At 43.3% G+C, this 18,401-nt stretch overlaps 1 protein-coding gene across 1 annotated transcript; it reads left to right on the forward strand.

Moving 5' to 3' along the window:
- Positions 1-1,259: 1,259 nt before the first annotated feature.
- On the forward strand, positions 1,260-17,476 carry LOC140694684 (trafficking protein particle complex subunit 9-like). Its single transcript, XM_072957819.1, has 5 exons — positions 1,260-1,535; positions 4,597-4,721; positions 11,401-11,521; positions 12,226-12,350; positions 16,993-17,476. The coding sequence occupies exons 3-5, from the start codon at positions 11,429-11,431 to the stop codon at positions 17,315-17,317; spliced, it is 543 nt and encodes a 180-aa protein (XP_072813920.1). The 5' UTR covers positions 1,260-1,535; positions 4,597-4,721; positions 11,401-11,428; the 3' UTR covers positions 17,318-17,476.
- Positions 17,477-18,401: the final 925 nt, after the last annotated feature.

Below are 18,401 nucleotides of genomic sequence, written 5' to 3' on the forward strand. Positions count from 1 at the left end.
ATAAGGGCCATATCGTGAGGGGTGGGATGGAAGGCAAGGTGTAAGAGCTGGAATCACTGAGATTCCACACTCGCTAAACACAGACTCCAGAGCCTAGTTGTTCTGTTCTGGATTTGAGAGTTTGTTCAGACATGATTCTTGCCTTTAAGGAGTCACTGCCTGGGTGGAAGTAACCTTTACATAAATCTGAGGAGGATGGAAATTAAGTAGTTGGGCTGTTATGGTTCTCAGTGTGCCTAGGCTCGCTCTTCCAGGCACTCATTGGACTAACGAGAGTCATGTTATTCACTCATTCACTGATTTATTACCCTTGAACTGATCATTTGTCCCACAGTAAGTGAAACAAGGGATCAGGAACCTGAGTTTTGTCCCCTCTCCTATCACTGATTGTATCTGTCAGTCGGGCGCCCTGCGTATGCATTGTGAAATGGTGGTATTTCTTGCCCAATGGGGCTGCACTGTCAGTTCTGAGAATCAGGGGAGACACGTGGGTAGGAAAGCACCCTGACACACATGGCCCCCCCACCCCGTGAGACAGCATTGTCGATGCTCAGGTGACCCGATGTAGACCGCGCTGCTCAACCTGAGCATGGTTAGTGATCTTGGTGGCTATGAAAATACAGACTACCGGTCCCTACCTCTGGAGGCTCTGAGGGTGTGTACCCCAGAATTCTGCATTTTTAAAAGGACTTTAATTCTGGTGAAGATGATCTGAGTGTCCCACTGAGAAACACTGGTGTTCGAGGCACCAATATTGAGGATTCTCAGGGAGCGATGTCTTTTCAGGATGGTCCTAGGGCCCTCACTTGAGACTTTTGCCTTGGGTTTAATTGTATGTGTTCAGAAGTGATGTCTCTCACTTCCAGTGCTTGTAAGCGTGATCTGTGCAGGGATTTACTCTCAGTAGATGGCAAAAACTATGATTCTTCAGGTCACCGAGCTAGAGTGTGAGCGATCTTTTATTTTGGTGTTCTTTATAGCAATGCAGAGTCTCCCGAGAAGAGATTCAGACTTAACAGCTTTGTGTCAGACTTTGGAAGACCACTGGTGCCCAAGATGTTCTCTGGCAGGACAATGATGAATCTAGGTCCCTCTTTCCCTGCTACATCAATGAAGTGGACCACTTGGACAAGGCCAAAGCTGGTATCTCAACCATTGCCCTTGACAGTGATATTCGGCTCCAGGAAGCCTTCAGATGCAGCAGGTGGCCAGAGGAGGAGCTGAACAGGCTCATGAAATGTGACATCCCCAACTTCATCAATACAGACCAGAACTCTTCCGTTGGGGAAGATGATCTCCTGATTTTGGAACCACCGATTGTTCTAGAAAATAAGCCATTTGCTCAGACCTCACACAAAGACTTGAATTGAGAAACGTGCTTTGTCAAGTGTCTTTCTGAAGATGTGAAGTCTGTCTTTGTATGGCAGGAATTGCCCTTTCACAAAATTGTATGTGTTTGTGTCTGAGAGAGGGAAATGGAGACAGACAGAAAGACAGAGACAGAAGAGAGCCCCCTCAGAAGAGAGCTAGTTAAGGTGAGTTTTTGTGCCTTTAAAAAAAATTTTGGGGTTTTGGGGGGAACAAAGTATTTACACTGTTTCATTCTCCTACTTGGAAACCTGGCCCCATCCTCAGTGTCAGTGGCCTTGAATGGGGTTGGCACGGTGCGTTTCATCTGGCGCTGTCACTACCACGCTCTGCCTTTAGCATGTTCCTTTGCCTGTCAGGGCTGCCACCCTTTTAACCTTAAGGCTAGGAGTCTGGGGTAGATGATCCATCTCAGCTCTGCTGTTTTGAAAATTCCTGATGGCAGCATAAACCAGGCCCTACCTCCTGTCTCTTGCTGGGGCACCCCTCAGGTCTGTGCCTTCTACTCAACCCTTTACTGAGCCCAGTTTTATCAGGAGCCCAAGTGCCTACCGGGATGGAAGGGGACTTGTCTCTCGTGGTCACGGTGGCCGACATTTCCATTGGTTGTGCTGAAACAGCTCTTCTGAGATCCCCTGGCCACCCTTGCTCAAACCTGAGGACAACACTGTCGTTTCTTTCCTAGGAGGAGGATCAATGCATGGTGCACTTTATGACAATCCTGTCCCCAGGAATGCACGGAAGTTTTTCAGCTGAGTGAGGGGAGGTGCCTCTGTGTCCCTGTGTCCCTGTATATCTGTCTGCTCACACTACCCTGCCACCGGCTACTGAGCAAGAAAAGTGCTATTCACCATGCTGTGTGTTTTGCAGATGTGTAGGTGATGGTCGTCTGGCTCGTGTGTGTGGGCTTGGAGCTGGGATGTTGAAGGGCTTATAAATACCTCATCAACATGTATTCAAGGTGGCCTGGTGCCACACAGACTTGATTCATGAAGGCAGCAAGCCTGAACACTGGTTTGGAAACAACTTGGTTTTGATCAGTCACACTGCATGCATGACTCACTGCTAATCTCTGGGTGGTTTTTTCATTTTAGATTTATTCACCCAGTGTCTTGCTTAAGCTGAAAAATACTTTTATTTCACCAGAATATTCTCTGATTCTTTGTTTTCACACATCCAGTTTTTTAATTCCTTTAAAAATTGTTCTGTGTTTATAATGCCTCCTGATTTCTATCATTTCTAGTTTCCCTGTGGCCTGAGCCATGCACCAGATTTTATGTAGGAACTGTTCCACCAAAAGGAATCCCCTCGCTATAATATCTTTTGAGGAAAGTATTATTCTTTAAGACCCTAACTCTAATTCGTAGAACAAAGCATGGAACATTTCTTGTAGTTAATACATGTTCATGCAAAAAGAAACTTGATATTTTCATTGAAGAATGTTGATTTTAATAACTTTTACTAATGTGAATATTATTATTCATAATTTAAGTAACCAAATAAAACCACAGTTATTTATTATTAAGATTAAAAACTATTTACATGGTCTCTCAATTAGAAGACTGAAGTGTATTTAAAAATGGAAAAATACCCATGATGACACCATCTTTTTTATTAACTAAATATCAAGAACTGTGCAGGGTTATGATTTGGCCACCTGCAAGCTGCCAAGTTAGCATGCGGTAGTTTGTGGATGCTGCCAGAGGACAGGACACTCCCCCAGGATCAGAGACATAGGACTTCCTGCCAGCACAGCAGACAGCCAGTGGTTCATGTTCATGTTGGTTCCTGAGTTCCTTTCCTATTGCTGTTGTAACAAAGGACCACAGACTCAGTGGTTTAAAGCAATACACATTCATCTTCTCACTGTTCTAGGGTGCAGAAGTGCAAAGTCAATGTCAGTGGGCTAAAACCAACGTGTGGCCAAGGCTACATTTCACACCGAGTCTCTTGAGAGGGATTCATCTTCCTACCTTTCCCAGCTTGCATAGGTGCTCATACTCCTTGGCCCAGGGCCCTGTGTCACTGTGACTTCTGCTGCCACTTCACATCTCTGTCTCTGACCAATCTGCCTCTCTCCTCTAAGGACCTCTGTGATGACGTTTGCTTTCCCACAGTGATCTGCCATCCCAAGGTCCTTGACAGTCACACCTGCAGAGTCCCTTTTGCCATGCACAGTGACATATTCCCAGGTTCTAGGGATCAGACCATGGACATATTGGGGGCCATTATTCTACAAAGTTCTTCCCTTTGGCTTCACTGGTTCTTGTCCATCCCACATGCAAAATGCATCCACCTCATCCCAACACCCTCCAGAGTCTCATTTACTACACCATCAACTCAAAGTCCAACATGTAGTCTAAGTATTATCAGCTCAAAAGCCTAAATATTTTCATCCTCATCGCCTAAGTCAGGCATGAGTGAGACCCTGGGTGTGATCTTCTTTGCTCAAAATCCTGCAATGGCTTCTCATTTCACACAGTGAAGAAGCGAGAGTCCTTATGGTGACCTTACAGGTTTCCTCCCCCTCCCCAAGCTGAGCTCATCTCCGGGTTTCTCCCTGGCTCACTCTGCTCCAGCAACACTGGCCTCCCTGCTGGCCCTTGGGGACATCAGACTTGCACCCACAGGCCTGTTGTCCTGGCCGGTCTCTGTCAAACACATATGCTGAAGTCCTAACCGCCAGGACTACAGAACATGACCCCATTTGGTAATAGGGTTGTTGCAGAGGTCATTGGTTAAGAAGAGGTCATTAGGGTGGGCCTTAATCTAGTATGACTTGTGTCCTGATAAAAAGGGGCAATGTGGACACAGAGACACGTGTACATGGGAGATGACGTGATGAAATGTGGAGAGAAGACGGTCGTCTCCAAGCCAAGGAGAGAGGCCTGGACCAGCCTCTCCCTCCCAACCCTCAGGAGGAGCCAGCCCTGCTGACACCCTGCCTGCAGACTCCCCTCCCCCAGGGCTGTGAGACAGTGAGCCCCTTTGATTCCTGTCACCCAGTGTGCGGTGCTGTGTTAGAGGAAGCTCAGCAACTAGCACCCCCTTCTCAAGGTCCTCAGTGAGGCCAGCTCTGGCCATCTCATTTTAAACTGGAAACTGCCTTCCCCTTGTCTCTGCCCCAGAAACCCCCTCTCCCTGATCATATTATTTCTATCACCTTCTAGAATACCATATATTTCACATGACTGTCACGACTGTAATTTATGTTCTGCTCCTCCTCAGTCCTATAGGGACAAGGATCCTTATTTGTTCACTGACGGACCTCAGGTGGCTTGACCAGTACCCGTGGCACAGCAGTCAATACAAATTGGCCGGATGGAAGGAGGGATCGTTCCTTACATTCACAGGTGAGTGAACGAAGATTCCGGGGGATTGAGTGTTTCGCTCAGAGCTGGTAAGTGTCAGGCCAAGGTGGGTTTCAGGTACCTATGAACCTGAGGAGGGCTTGAGTGATTCCCTTTTCATTGATTAGTATTTCTCAGGTGTCTCATTTTCTGGCTCTAACTTTTGACTTCTTTCTGTTATTCTTCTAAGCTTTCAACCAGTTTTAAGTTTTAATTCTGCTTTGTCTCAGGTAAACAAATGAAATTTGTAAATCTTTTAACTCATTATTTCATCTAAATACAGTGTGATTAGTGATGATGTTGTATTTCTGGCATCTTGTTTTGTGATATCTATTTGCTTTGCTCTGCTTTTCTCCTTCCTGTTATACACCTTGCAGTCATGGTTAAGGGCATGGCTTCTAGAGACAGCCTATCCGGGCTTGGTTCCCTCCCTTGATAACCATGTAACCAGGATATGTAAACCCTTTGAGACTCACTTTCTTCATATACAAAAAGTGGTACTATCCACCTCAAAGACTGTGAGCATTAAGTGATAAAATGGATGGAGAACTTAGAATAGTGACCGGCCTATTTTGCATTCTTCATTTTGACTCCTTTATTTTTATTCTCTTTTTAAACAATTACTTTAGAGATCACTGTTGAATTTTAATGAACACCCTAGATATTGAAGATTAAAATGTTACTTAACCCATACATTGAATTTTATATACCAAATGATATCTGTATTTTGTTTCCATAAGTTCTGTTTAGTTCTATAAAAAAATTGATCTGCTTTCTTTTACATGATGTCCTGATTGTTCATTATGTTACATAAGATTCATTTTATCTTTTAGTGATTCAGTCATACTTATTTTATGCTCTCTCTTAGATTGTTTCATAATTTTAGGCTCTGGAATATTAATCAGCCTGTGTTTTCCGGTGAGCTCTTTCTTCCCTGTGGCACTTATTTCCTTCTGTTTATAGTTGTGTGTCTGTGTGTGTGTAGAGTTGTGGGAGTTTCTCTATAGTGAGTACAATTTTTTTCCTATGATTGTCCCTTATATCCTGGTTTATAAAATTTCCCTAGAGAACAATTTTGTGTTGCTTATCCTAAGGCTCCAGGTGATATGATCAACCTTGAATTATATTTTTCAGTTTGGGAATTCCGGAATCTTAAGTGGAGTATCAATTTGGATTCCACATTCATATAAAGCAGGGGCGTGGAGATTAGATTTTTTTAAGGGAGATTTTTTTTTTCCCTAGAGAACCGGCTGTTTCACCCCTTTCCTGCATGCACAGGTGGAGAACTTTGAGTCTTCCTTTCAGTGAAGAGGCAAGTCATCCAATACGTTTTATGCAGAGGTTTCTATAAAGGAAGACTCTTCTACGTCTGATATGGACCCTTTTTCCTAAATGGACATTGTATCCCTATTTATGTGCAGATGTAAACCCCTTCCCTCCAGGGTGCTGTGGCATCAGCTCACAAGATTACCATTTTGGCGTTAAGTGTCCTCTTTTTATTGTCACCTGGGATCTTCTCTCTCCATAGTTATCTCTGTGTTACTTTTGTTGTTGTATTTTATCCGGCATTACTGAAAGGTTTACTTAAAAGGGATCCTAATTAGCTCTGTTTACCTGTTTCCAGAGCTGAAAGCTTCAGTTCTAGAGTATCTGTTTGATTTTTCTTAAAAATACATTCCAGTATATTTCTCTGGTGAAAGTCTTGACCCTGTTATTTGTTCTCCCATCATTTCCTTATTTTCTTGAATATATTAAAAGTGTTTTATAGCCTTTATTGGTAACTCTGATGCCTACATCACCTGGGGGTATGCATCCTTTGTCTAATATTTCTTATTCTCATTTTATCCATCATATAGTCTTGACATGTTGCATGTCTAGAAATTCTTTATTACATGGAAGACATTGCAAATGAAAAATCCATATCTTATCTTCCGTAAGAGGTTTTCTACCTTCCCGTTAGGCAGACAGGGTGAGGGACTGATCATGTCACTCCAATAAGGCCCTGAGTTGCGTCGACAAAAGTGCCTTTTTTCTTAAGACAGCTTTGAGGTATACTTGGCAAAATAATTTTCACACATTTAAAGTGTACAACTTAATACGTTTTGACATAAGTATATCCCCAAGGAACCATGACCACATTCAAGACAGTGAACATACCCATCACCCACAAAACTCTTCTCCTGCATTTTGTTGTCCCTCCCTCCCTCCCCGTCTATTCCCCTGGAAACCATTGATCTGCTTTCTATCACAACATACTGGTTTGCATTTTCAAGATCGTTGTATGAATGGATTCATGCAGTATCTACTCTATGTTGTCTAACATCTTTCATTCAGTGTAATTATTTTGAGAATCATCTGTGTTGCTGTATTAATAGCTTATTTTTCTCATAGCAGAGTATTGCTTAATGCTGAGTTTTTCCTGAATAGTTTATTGTGAACAGTGTTTGGTTAGACCATCCTTTGTTTCTCCATTTACTTCTTGATGGATGCGTGGGTTATTTCCAACTTGAGCTATTATAAACAATATTGCAGTGGAATTTAGTTACAAGTCTTTTTATGGACATACACGTTTATTTTCTAAAGCATCAGATGAGAAATATCTGGGTTATATGGTAGATAGGTGTTTACCTTTTTAAAAGAAACTGTTAAACAGTTTTCCAAAATGGTTGTGCTAGTGTAAATTCCTCGTGGTATGTATCAGTTCTGGTTGCTCTACTTCCTTGCCAGCACTTTGTAAGGTCGGTCTTTCTAATCGTATACATTCTAGTATATATGTGAACTAGTATCTCACTGTGGTTTTTAAAAGCATTTCTATAATGACTAATGGCATCTTTAATCAGCATCTTTTCATATGCTTATTATCCATCTGGATATCTTTACTGAAGTGTGTATTCTGGCCTCATTCATTCATTCATTCAGATGTTTGCATTATTATTGTGTTTTGAAATGTTTTTATTCTGGATCAGACACAAAGAGAGACCTTTACCAGATATATGATCTGCAAATAGCTTCTGTCTATGGCTTGTCTTTTCATTTGCTTAGCAGTGTTTAGAAGAGCTTTGAAGAGTCTTCATTTTTGTAAAGTTCACTCTATCAGTTACTTTTTAAAATAGATGATACTTTTGGTGTCATAGCAAAGAAATATTTGCCAAACCCAAGGCCATAAAGCTTAAGCCTATGCTTTTTCTCCTAGCTGTTTTATAGTTTTAGATTTCCTATTAAGATCTATGATCCACTTTGAGTTAATTTTTGTATATTTTGTGAGGTGTGGATCAAAGTTCATTTTTTTTTTTTTGCGTATCACTGTCTAAAAATTCCAGCACTACTTGTTGAAAAGATCCTTTTCTCCACTGCATCCTTTTTGAGAATCAATTGTCTATATAAGTGTTGGTTTAGTTCCGAACTTTCTATTCTGTTCCATTATTCTATTTTCCTGTTTTACAGCAACAGCATACTTTCTGATTACTGTAGCTTTATAAAAAAATTCTGAAAATTAGATAGTGTAAGTCTTCCAACTTTGTTTTTCTTGTTCAAAGTTGTTTTGGATATTTGGGATCCTTTGCATTTTTATATGAATTTTACATTCAGTTTCTAAATTCCTTACATCCTGTTCTACCAAAATTCCACCCGTCTTTGGCCATCTCCAAAGCCGCATTTTCAGAAGTCTCTCTAGATCCCAGGTGAAAGGAATTTCTCTTTCTTCTGTGCTCCATTCACATTTCATATTATTTGATTACATTTATTCATATTTGGCTGTATGTACTTGTCTGATCTTTCCAGCCATATGGTAAACTTCTCAAAATTAGGAATCTTGACTTGGTTCCCTATATCTGCTGAGAAAACTAGTTCTATGCTTTGCAGCAGTGAGCCCTGCAGTAAGAGGTATCTGCAGCACACATCTAGCTCATTGCTTGCATATTGTCAAGAAATCCTGCAGATTTAGAATTGTTTATTGATTGTTGTCTCCAAGACGTCTCAGTCTTTTTTTATTTCTATTGCTACTGCTGCAGTTTCAAAGAACAATGGCTAATTATTTTCCAAATATCAAAACATACTGTAATTGAGTTGTGATGTAAATTATGTGCTGCTGTGTCTTAAAAACCTGCTTAGTGTTCACAGGTTCCTTCACTCATGGAAATTTTGGGAGAATGATATATCCTTAGAGATAGCACTGCTGACTTTGGCGACCTGAGCAGCAGTATCTGAACTCACTCCTGCTGTTTTTCTAGTGTCCCATCTAGCCCTCCTCCAGCCCTCCATGGGGGGACATGCAGTTCTGCCCTTGGAAAGCCTGTTGCTTCTCAAGAAGAATTCCCTATGAAAAATAATCATGTCCTTCTTGTGGGGACATTCAGTCCAGTGACCTGACAGCAGGGGAAAATGTTTAGTCTGCTCTTGGTAGAGCCTAAACTCTTCCATACATATTAGAAGAAAATCCAATGAGGAAATTATGTTGGCATCTAACAAATCAGCATAAATGTCTGATGAGGAAGATCAGCTTCCCCATCCCACTCAGGCATCATGTTGATGTGACACTCAACTTGGCTAAAATTTTCTCCTCTGTGCAACATAAGTTTCAAGACATTATGAATGGCTTTTTGTTTTTCTTCCTTGGTCTTTCCACATTCACTGTGTCTGGTGAGATTATATGAATCCTGCTTATTTTCAGCCCAGCAATTACCCTTTTTAAAGGATCACGTGTTTAAAAGGCTAGTGGACAATTTGTTAGAAGATAGAATTCCTTAGATTTTGGTCCTGGAGTTGAATCTTGGTTAGGGGTGAATGAAAATTCCCATTAAAATTTTAAATTCAGTGTTACAAAGTTTTAAAAATAGTTAAATATTAGTCAATTTCATTAAACACTTTAGCAGTTATTTACTTTTAAGCCTGTTTCTGGGGCAATTTTGCAATGATTCCCTCTCTTTATTGATTCCCTCTTTATCAGAATCCTTGAGAGGCCCTTGTCATCACTGTCAGTATCATCATCATCATCATCATAGAACTGATTCCTCTGGACGATTCTAGGAAAATAAAGAGATCGGTGGAGTTATGTGTAGGTCAGTGTGTGCATATACAATAAGAACAGTTATCAGACATTAGATGCAAGATATCCACTTTATTTAGAGAAGAATGTGGTCATGAAATCCTGATGTGGTGAATGAAGGTAGCAGTGGGAACAGAATAGTCAGTGGAAAGGAGGAGGAAGTGAGCGAAGCGGGGAGCATAGATCCTTGGTTAGCCGATCATCAAATTGGTGAGAATGAGGGGAGTGTGTTTGCAGAATCATGTCCCTCCCCCACCACAGGTTAGCCAACTGTGACATGTTTCTGTACATGGTAAAAGGGATGACAGATTATATTAGGAGAAAAATCTTAGAGGATTTCTGTCTTCTAAATTGTCTATTAGCCTTTTAAACCCATGATACATTATTAAAGATTAGTGGAGGGCCACAAATTAAAAGGATTCATATAATCTCACCACACATACTGAATGTAGAAAGACTAAGGAAGAAAAACAAAAAGTCATTCATAAGTGCCTTGAACCTTAAATTGCTCATGAGAGGAAATGTCACACAAGGTGAATGTCACAGCCACATACATAATGCCTGAATGGGAGGGGAGAAGGGGATCCTGAGATGAGACAATAGGATGAGTAGCCTGGATTGTCCAGGTGGGCCCAATGTAATCACAGGGATCCTTAAAATGGAGGACATAGCCCAGCTGAGTTTAAACTCAGAGGGAGGTGTAGCCATGGAGCAGTGTTCAGAAAGGCTGCTGGCCATGAAAATGGAGGAAGTCGTGGGGCACAAGCTAAGGAAGTTGGGTGACCTCTGGAAGCTAGAAAAAAACCAAAAACAAGGAAACATTCTCTTCTAGATCCTCTAGAAGGAAGGAACCCTGCTGTTAAGTTGAATTTAGCTCAATGAGAACTGTGTTGGATCTCTGACCTCCACAGCCATAAGGTGATAAATCTGTGCTGGTTTAAGTTGTTAAGCTTATGGAAATTTGTTACAGTGGTAATAGAAAAATAACATAGTGGGCGGTAGTGTAAGGGATTAAAGGTCTAGGCTGGGGTGTGGAGAGGATTCTGACATTTATACTGAAAAACAACCAGGTGCAGTGGGAAGGTGTCTTAAGGAAGACCTACCTGGCAGGGCTGTTAAGATGACTGTTTGGAGTGAGGAGAGCATTGGATTAGAGGAATCAATTAAATCTCTACCAGAAAAATAAGGAATAAAATAACAGGGCTTCAGTGTTAGTGGATGCAGGAATGGAAATGTGCAGAGGGATATAAACATTTCTTTGATATTAGCTACAGGTTTGATGACTGCATGTTGGGGAGATTTAGCCGATGTGAGGGCTGAATGTTTGCATCCCCTCAAAATCCATATGTCGAAACCCCATCTCCCAGGGTGATGGTATGGGAGGCGGGGCCTTTGGGAGGTGATTACTAGGATAAAGTGAAGTCATGAGAGTAGAGCCCTCATGAATGGGATTAGTGCCGTTATAAAGGGTCCCAGATTGCTTGCTTCTCTCTGCTCTCTGGCCCATGAAGATAGAGGGAAGACAGCCATCTTCGAGCCATGAAGACTATTCTCTCCCAGATACATTGACCTCAGCCTCCAAAACTTAAGGAACATGCTGGTTGTTTAAGCCACCCGACCCACGGTAATTTGTTACAGCATCCCAGACTGACGAAGACAGAGGAGAATGCCTCTGAGATTGACTCTGATTGCCTGCAGAATGCTGAAACCCAGGGAAGTGGGCAGCACAGACGTTTACTCATTTAATCCTGGCAACGCGGTAAGAGATAGAGTCTACATATTTCTCGCTATTTAAAAGGGAAGGAAAAAGAGGCACAAATAACAACAACAACAACAACAACAACAATAATTTTTCCAAGATTCACACAGAACCCCCTGGAGGCAGAGTGAGAATTTATGCTCAGGCAGGCTGACCCCAGAGCCCCTGCTCATAACTACTAAGTCAGATCACCTTGCTTATGTGGATCAATTTTTTTCAAGTGTGATATGAGGGTACTGTGTCCAGTAACTTATAATTTCAAAATAACTCACTGTAAGGGAATCATTAGTCGCAGGCTTTGCAAACCACAGAAAGCTAGACATACAAAAATAACTTGTTAGGGCAAGATAACCAATAATGTTTTTAAATATTATACTTGCTGAACTTTTGCAATGAAATGTGTATTTATAATTCTGTCTGGCTACAGAATAACTTCATAATCCTGAATGTGGCTGGTGGCTCCCATGGTGTGCAGCACGGGCCTAGAGAATTTAAGTGACTTGTACAGCCTCGCTCAGGAAGCTCATGGTGGGATCAGAGCTATAGGCTGGGACTTTTCCTTCCTATCCAACAAGTCCCTCTTGGAGGCTTAGAAGCTTCTCCTTTGGTGCCCAGCTGTCTGTCCGTACATATGACATCTTGTCAGGTGTCCCAGCCTGCTCCTGAACATCAGCCAGAACCCACTTCTGCTCTTTTCTGGCCAGCTGGACCGCGGGTTGGAAGCTCCAGCTCAGAGCCCGGGATCGACCCCAAAGGCTTCTCAGCTCTGTCGCCCGTTAGGCCTTTGGCTTCTGCCCGGGGCCGGGGCCTCCGGCTGTGGAAGTGCAAGGTATGGGCTCCCGGGAAATGTTCAGGCTGCTGGGGGAGGGCGGTCCGCGTGTCACAGCCCGCGAGGGCGCGAGTCAGCGTATGTTCAGCTGAATTGCTCCGGCCAGGCCCCTCTGCCCCGGGGCCTCGGCCACACCTGTCCAGGGCGAGGTGTGAACCTGCCGCCTCTCGCCCCAGCCGGGATCCCCTCAGTCCGAGGCTGGCGTCCCCTTCCCCTCTCCCGCCTGCGAGAACTCTCCTCCCAGGCTTCCTCTCCTCGGCCGCCGACCGGTCCCCACACCTGGGCGGGCTGTGTCCCGCGCGGGCGGGGTGTGCGGACCCGGACGGGGGCGGGCGGCTGGGGCTGGCCTCCGAGCGGCGCTGCCGCACGCGTCCCCCACCCAGCTCTCCCTGTCCCACGACCCCGGGGCTGCCCTCCTCTCCCTTTCCCGCTCCCTGTGGACCAGCTCAGTGGCGTGGGCGCTGCTCCCCGGGCTGAGAGCCTCAGGTTGTAAATACCAGCTTCTCCTGGTGGAGTCGGGAAAAGGTAGTGGCAGTGCTGAGGGAGCTTCTGTCTCCTTGCTTAGTATTTCGGACCCAGGTAAGTACCTTGAACACTTTCAGGTGTTATGATGGCGGTGCTTGATGATGTCACGTGTTTTTATAGTGAGAGGGATTTTAGTGGTGAAAGCAGGGCTTGGTTCACCTAAAAATGAGCTGAAGGTATGAGGCTGTGACATCCTCCAGGTTTCCCTCTCCGAGGGTGAAACGTGTGACCGTAGATTTTAGAAAGATAGTTACAGTCCCTAATTAGTCCAGCCCAGCTAGTGTGTGTTAACAGGAACAGCACCACCAGAGGCCTTGGAGACCCAGGGACATTGCAATCCTAAAGAGCTCCTGGCACAGTTTAGTTTGTTCTGGCTTTTTGGTTTTCTTAAATTGTGTGGCAGACTAGTTGTATAGAGGGGAAAATAATTGTCAAGAGATATTTTTTTCATATAACAGCTTTATTGGACTTTGTTCACACACCATGAAGTCCATCCATTTAAATGGTACAATTCAACAGCTTTTAGCATATTCACAGTGCTGCAACCATTATTATTCCAGAACATTTTTCATCACTTCAGAAAGAACAGTGGAAATCAGCGACCTATCCACCCTTCCCCAGTGATGTTTCTAAAGAAGTTTCTTGGCTATTCCTGACCATAAATTAACTTGTTACATTCCATGAAAAATCTGGTAGGAATTCTAATAAGAATTACATTGAATCTGTCTATCAAAACAGGAATAATTAATGTCTTTATGGCATAAACTTCTTCTACCAATGAATATATCTGAGACCCTAAATTTTCATCTGTCCAGAGCCTGGCCCATGGGAAGTCCTCACAAATTGTTGGGCTTGTGAATGATGAGATTCTATACATTCTTAGTTGCAACTGTAGTTTTCACAGAAGAGAAAAGTAACCTCAGTGAAGCCAAGTGACACTCTGATGGTCAGAAAGGGTGACAGTCAGTTCTGGAGTGATCCAGTGGACTTGGTGCTTGCAACCAGAATTCTCCACCACCTACAGCTAAGGGGATTACAGTGTTCTTTTATTTTTTTAATGACTTGCTTTTATTTTTCTAATTATTTTTTATTGAAGTGTAGTTAACTTACAATGTTAGTTTCAGGTGTACAGGAGAGATTCAGCTATAAACAGATGCATATGTATATACATAAGTTTTAGATTGTTTTTAGTACAACTCATTACAAGAACTTGAATATAGTTCCCTGTGCTATATAGCAGGTCCTTGTCATTTATTTTATATTTATTAATGTGTATCTGTTAATCCCCCCTTTCCTGCCTGCTAAACACAGTTTGTTTCTATGTCCATGAGTCCATTTCTAGCAGCACCGTTTTTCCTAGTTAATATATGCTGCTTGGTGGTTTTCAGTTTCAGTAATTCCATCTTATCTGTGGGCGTTTTTCTTCTGGTGGGCCTGTATGTGGTTTTCACACGTGGTAACAGAAATCTGTATTTGGGAGAACTCCAGGCCTCAAGTAGTCCCTGGTACAGAGCGCCCACTGAGCTGATGCTTGAACTGGGAAAAAAGCACAGTAAATGTTAGAATTTCCACTATGATTGAGACTTCAAAGTTTCTATAATCTCTCTAGCCCACCTTAATTTTGGCTGCACCCATACTGGGTAAATTGGTGGAACTCCATGTTATGGTGATGTAGAGACAGGGCCTTGTATGCTTCTTCTCTTTCCTTTTTCTAACACTCATTCTCCTGGGCCTCCCAGATCTTCCCACAGTGGTGCCCAGGGCTGGCTTGGTGCTGCACTCAGGCAATATTTGTTAATAAGGCCCTTTCCTCATCTCTTCTCAGCGTCCGTTTCCTTCTCTGCACAATGAGACCATAGACTAGATAAGTGCTTTTCAGTTTCTTTTAAAGCCATGTTTCCTTTGAGAAACAGAAAATGCAAATCTCTCCTCCCATCCCAACCGTTTAGATTTTGATACGTCCTCCAAGGAGTGACAAAGTTCTTTGTGGAAAACTGCTGTGATTGTGATTCCAGGTGGCACAGAAAAGACTCTTCAGGGATTTATTGCAGGGAAAGGGCAGGAAAGGGGCTGTATGTCACACTTTCTAGTGTGAGCAGTGGAGAAGGGGATTGGGTTTAAATACGGTGTCCGATGTGGCTTCTCTCTAATCTTGCACAATGCGATAAACTTCTCTCCCTCAGTTTCTTCATGTGTCAAGTTGGGGTGATAGTATTTTATGGCTTTTGTGAAACATTATACACATAATCCATTTGTGTCTCGTTAGAAACAAGAGCTGCTAGGGCGTCAGTGATTTCTTTAAAAAAAAAAAAAATCTTGTCCATAGCACTCAGTCTGTGTGTATTTTGAAGTTCCTGGAGGGTGAGTGTTGAAACTAAAGTCCATATTCGGACAGGTGGCCCATGGTTCTCTGTGCCCCAGATTGCCCCCTCCTCCCCAGTCCTCTTCCTCTCAGTCCAGGATGAAGTTCCCTTGTAGATTTACACAGAAGTCTTGTGGAAATGGCATTTCATTTTATTGTTTCACAAAGAGGGGCTGCCATCATGATCTCTGTGGTCAGGTTTTGGTGATCTGAAGGCTATGCAATTGGGGGTTTCTATTTAATAAAAAGAAAAATAAATTATAAATACAAACTTAGACCTAGGTTGGTGACAAGGGCTCTTGGAAGTGGGGACCACTAGATTTGTTAGCTTCAGGTGCAGTGGCCTCTGGCCATGTAGAACCATCCTCGTGTTCTGAATTTGGAGGGACCAGTGGGTTCAGTGGGAAATTTAACTGAGTGTATCTCATGGTCTAGGAATTGTTCTATTTGTGCTGTGTGTTCCTTATTTGAGACAGTGAGCTCATTTAACCTCAATATCCTCTTTAAAAAATTAGACTTTTCATTTTGTGATGTAATGTAGATTCCCATGTAGTTGTAAGAGATAATATAGAGAGGGCCTATGAACTTTTTGCCCAGTTTTCCTTAATGGTTCGCTCTTGCAAAATTCGGGTACAATTCATTACTGACTCACTAACCCTTTGAAGTTTGTGTTATTGCCTTCATTTCTACTCACGATTAAACTGGGGCTTAGAGAAGCACACAGGCCTGCCCAGGTCACCCACATGGTTAGTGCAGAGTCTGGTGAACTTGGGCTTGGGATTTCTAGGCAGTACCACTATGATGCTCTATGGCAGGGAGCAGCATTCACTTTGCTTGTTTATTCATTCATTCAACAAACATTTATTGAGTAACCTCTGTGGGTCAGATGCTTTCATAAGGTTATCAGATTCTTCAGCAGTACTGAGAATAAGGTAAAGTTTTCTTTTTTTTAATCTGAGAAAATTAGATGTGAGAAGTTATAACCCCCACCAAAGGTAATATAGCTCATAAAGGAGCGATAGTAAATTTCTACAGTTCCCCCTTTTTATGCAGGTGGTACCCTAGGCATTTTACATTTACAAACTTGCATAATCCAGATATATTCTTGTAAGGCAAGGTTTTTTTTTAATTGAAGTATACTCAAGTTTACAATGTTGTGTCAATTGCAAGATGTTTTTTGAAATTTGAATTAAAAAATATTTTTTGAGGAGGGTAAGTATGTTTGTTTATTTGTTTCATTTATTAAAATGAGGTACTGGGGTTTGAACCCAGGACCTCGTACATGGTAAGCACGTGCTCTACCACTGAACTGTACCCTCCTCCCCAAGGCAAGTTTTCTTATCCATTATTCTGCAGCTTAGGAGTTCAAACAAATTGGAATTGAAATCCTGATGTTTAGATCCCACTGTGGTTCTTTTCTCTATATTTTGCTTAAAGGGATTTGGAAAGCCGTTCCTTTGTTCATTTCTTTATTCAGCAGTTTTGAGCACTGACTTTGCATCAGGGTCTGGCTAGGTACTTGGAAACAGAAAACAAGAAATGACTGCTGTGCATGCGCAGCAAGCCTAGACCAAAAGCTGGGTAATGTGATCGGAGCTACACTAGCCATGTGCAGACGCTGAGGACAAACTGTACCCCCGGCTTTGCTTGGGCTTCCCTTGCCTTCTGGCTGGTACACACGAGGTCACCGCAACCCAGAGGGGCGCACAGCCCACAGCAGAGTATGTATCTCGATCTCCTATCCCCTCTCTGCAGGGGCTGCAACATGAGCATCCCTCACTACGTGCAGTGCGCTGAGAACGACCAGAATCTCCCCGTGATGGTAAAAGCCTTTGGAATTATCTCAGAGGAGAATTTTTTTTGCATCTATAAGCGAATCTCCTTGGTGAGACAGATCAGCCCGTGCGGCTCCCAGTGGGCACTCTGTATCCACTATAGGCACCACTATGCACCCGAGAATGAGTGGAGAAACTTCCAGACCCATTGCAAGGTCGTGGGCTTTGTCACCATTACCGACTGCCTCTTGGCCAAGGCCTTCGAGAAGCTCCACGTGCAGAGGAGCTGTATGGCACCTCGTTAATGACTCTCAGCTCTTTGTCTTTGTGCTGTATGGGGAGGTGGCCGAGCAGACGCGCACCTACGTGGCTTTCAATCTACGAGGCCTGCAGGCTGTCGGAGAAGAGGATCAAGGACTTCACTGGGTCACTCTTCATCATTCTGAAGTCCAAGTGGCTGAATAGGGCCCCCAACAAGTCTGGAGACAAGATCCCCCTCCTCTGCACCTTGTTTGAGAAGGAGGACTTCATGGGACTGGACACAGAGAGCAGGTAAGTCTACCTGTAGGACCGGACACCCTGGATGTGTGCCGGATTGCTTCCCTACATCCAGGAAGGGATCAGCAAGGAAGAACGCTGTCTTGTAGCCAAGGGTGGAGGAAGATGCAGCCCGCCAGTTTACAGACATTTCAAAGTGAATCCCCCTTTGTTTCAGAGAAGTCCTTTTAGAGTTAGTGTGGACACTTCCTCCCGATTTTCAGCCAGGACCACTGGTGGGACCCCTGGAGTTTCTGTCCAATAGAGTAGCCACAGCCACTGATGCTAGGAGCGCTGAGGAGGAGGCTGGTCTGAGCTGACATGTACTGTAGGTCAAATGCACATCAGACGCTGAGGCTTGTCTAGAAAAAGGAATGTATTCTATCTTGTTACTTTCTATATTGATTACATGTCAAAATGATAGTATTTTACATACAGTAGAATAAGTAAGATCGGTTCTTAAAATCATTTTCTAATATTTGTTTTTTTGTTTGTTTGTTTAATTTTTAAATGTGGCAACTGGGAAACTTTCTTTACATGGATCTCATCTCATTTCTGTTGGGCAGCCTGTCCTGGGACAGTCTCATCCCTTTGCTTATAGATGAGATGCTGAATCCCGAGACGCAGAACGAGGCGCTGGTTGAGCTGCAGCTGGAGCCGGTGTCTGCTGCCTCCCAGGCCCAGCACCTGCACGGCTCAGGCCCTCTCTCCCTGCCCGACAGCCACCATGCCAGGTTAGGACATCAGAAACACCGCCAGGGACTTCCGAATGAACTCCTTATGCAGGGAATGTTGTGTCACGGAGTATGGGACAGAGCAGGGAAAGGTTCCTCCTCACTTTGCCCCTGTGAT

This window comes from Vicugna pacos, unplaced genomic scaffold (assembly GCF_048564905.1).
Source record: "Vicugna pacos unplaced genomic scaffold, VicPac4 scaffold_102, whole genome shotgun sequence".
NCBI lineage: Eukaryota > Metazoa > Chordata > Mammalia > Artiodactyla > Camelidae > Vicugna > Vicugna pacos.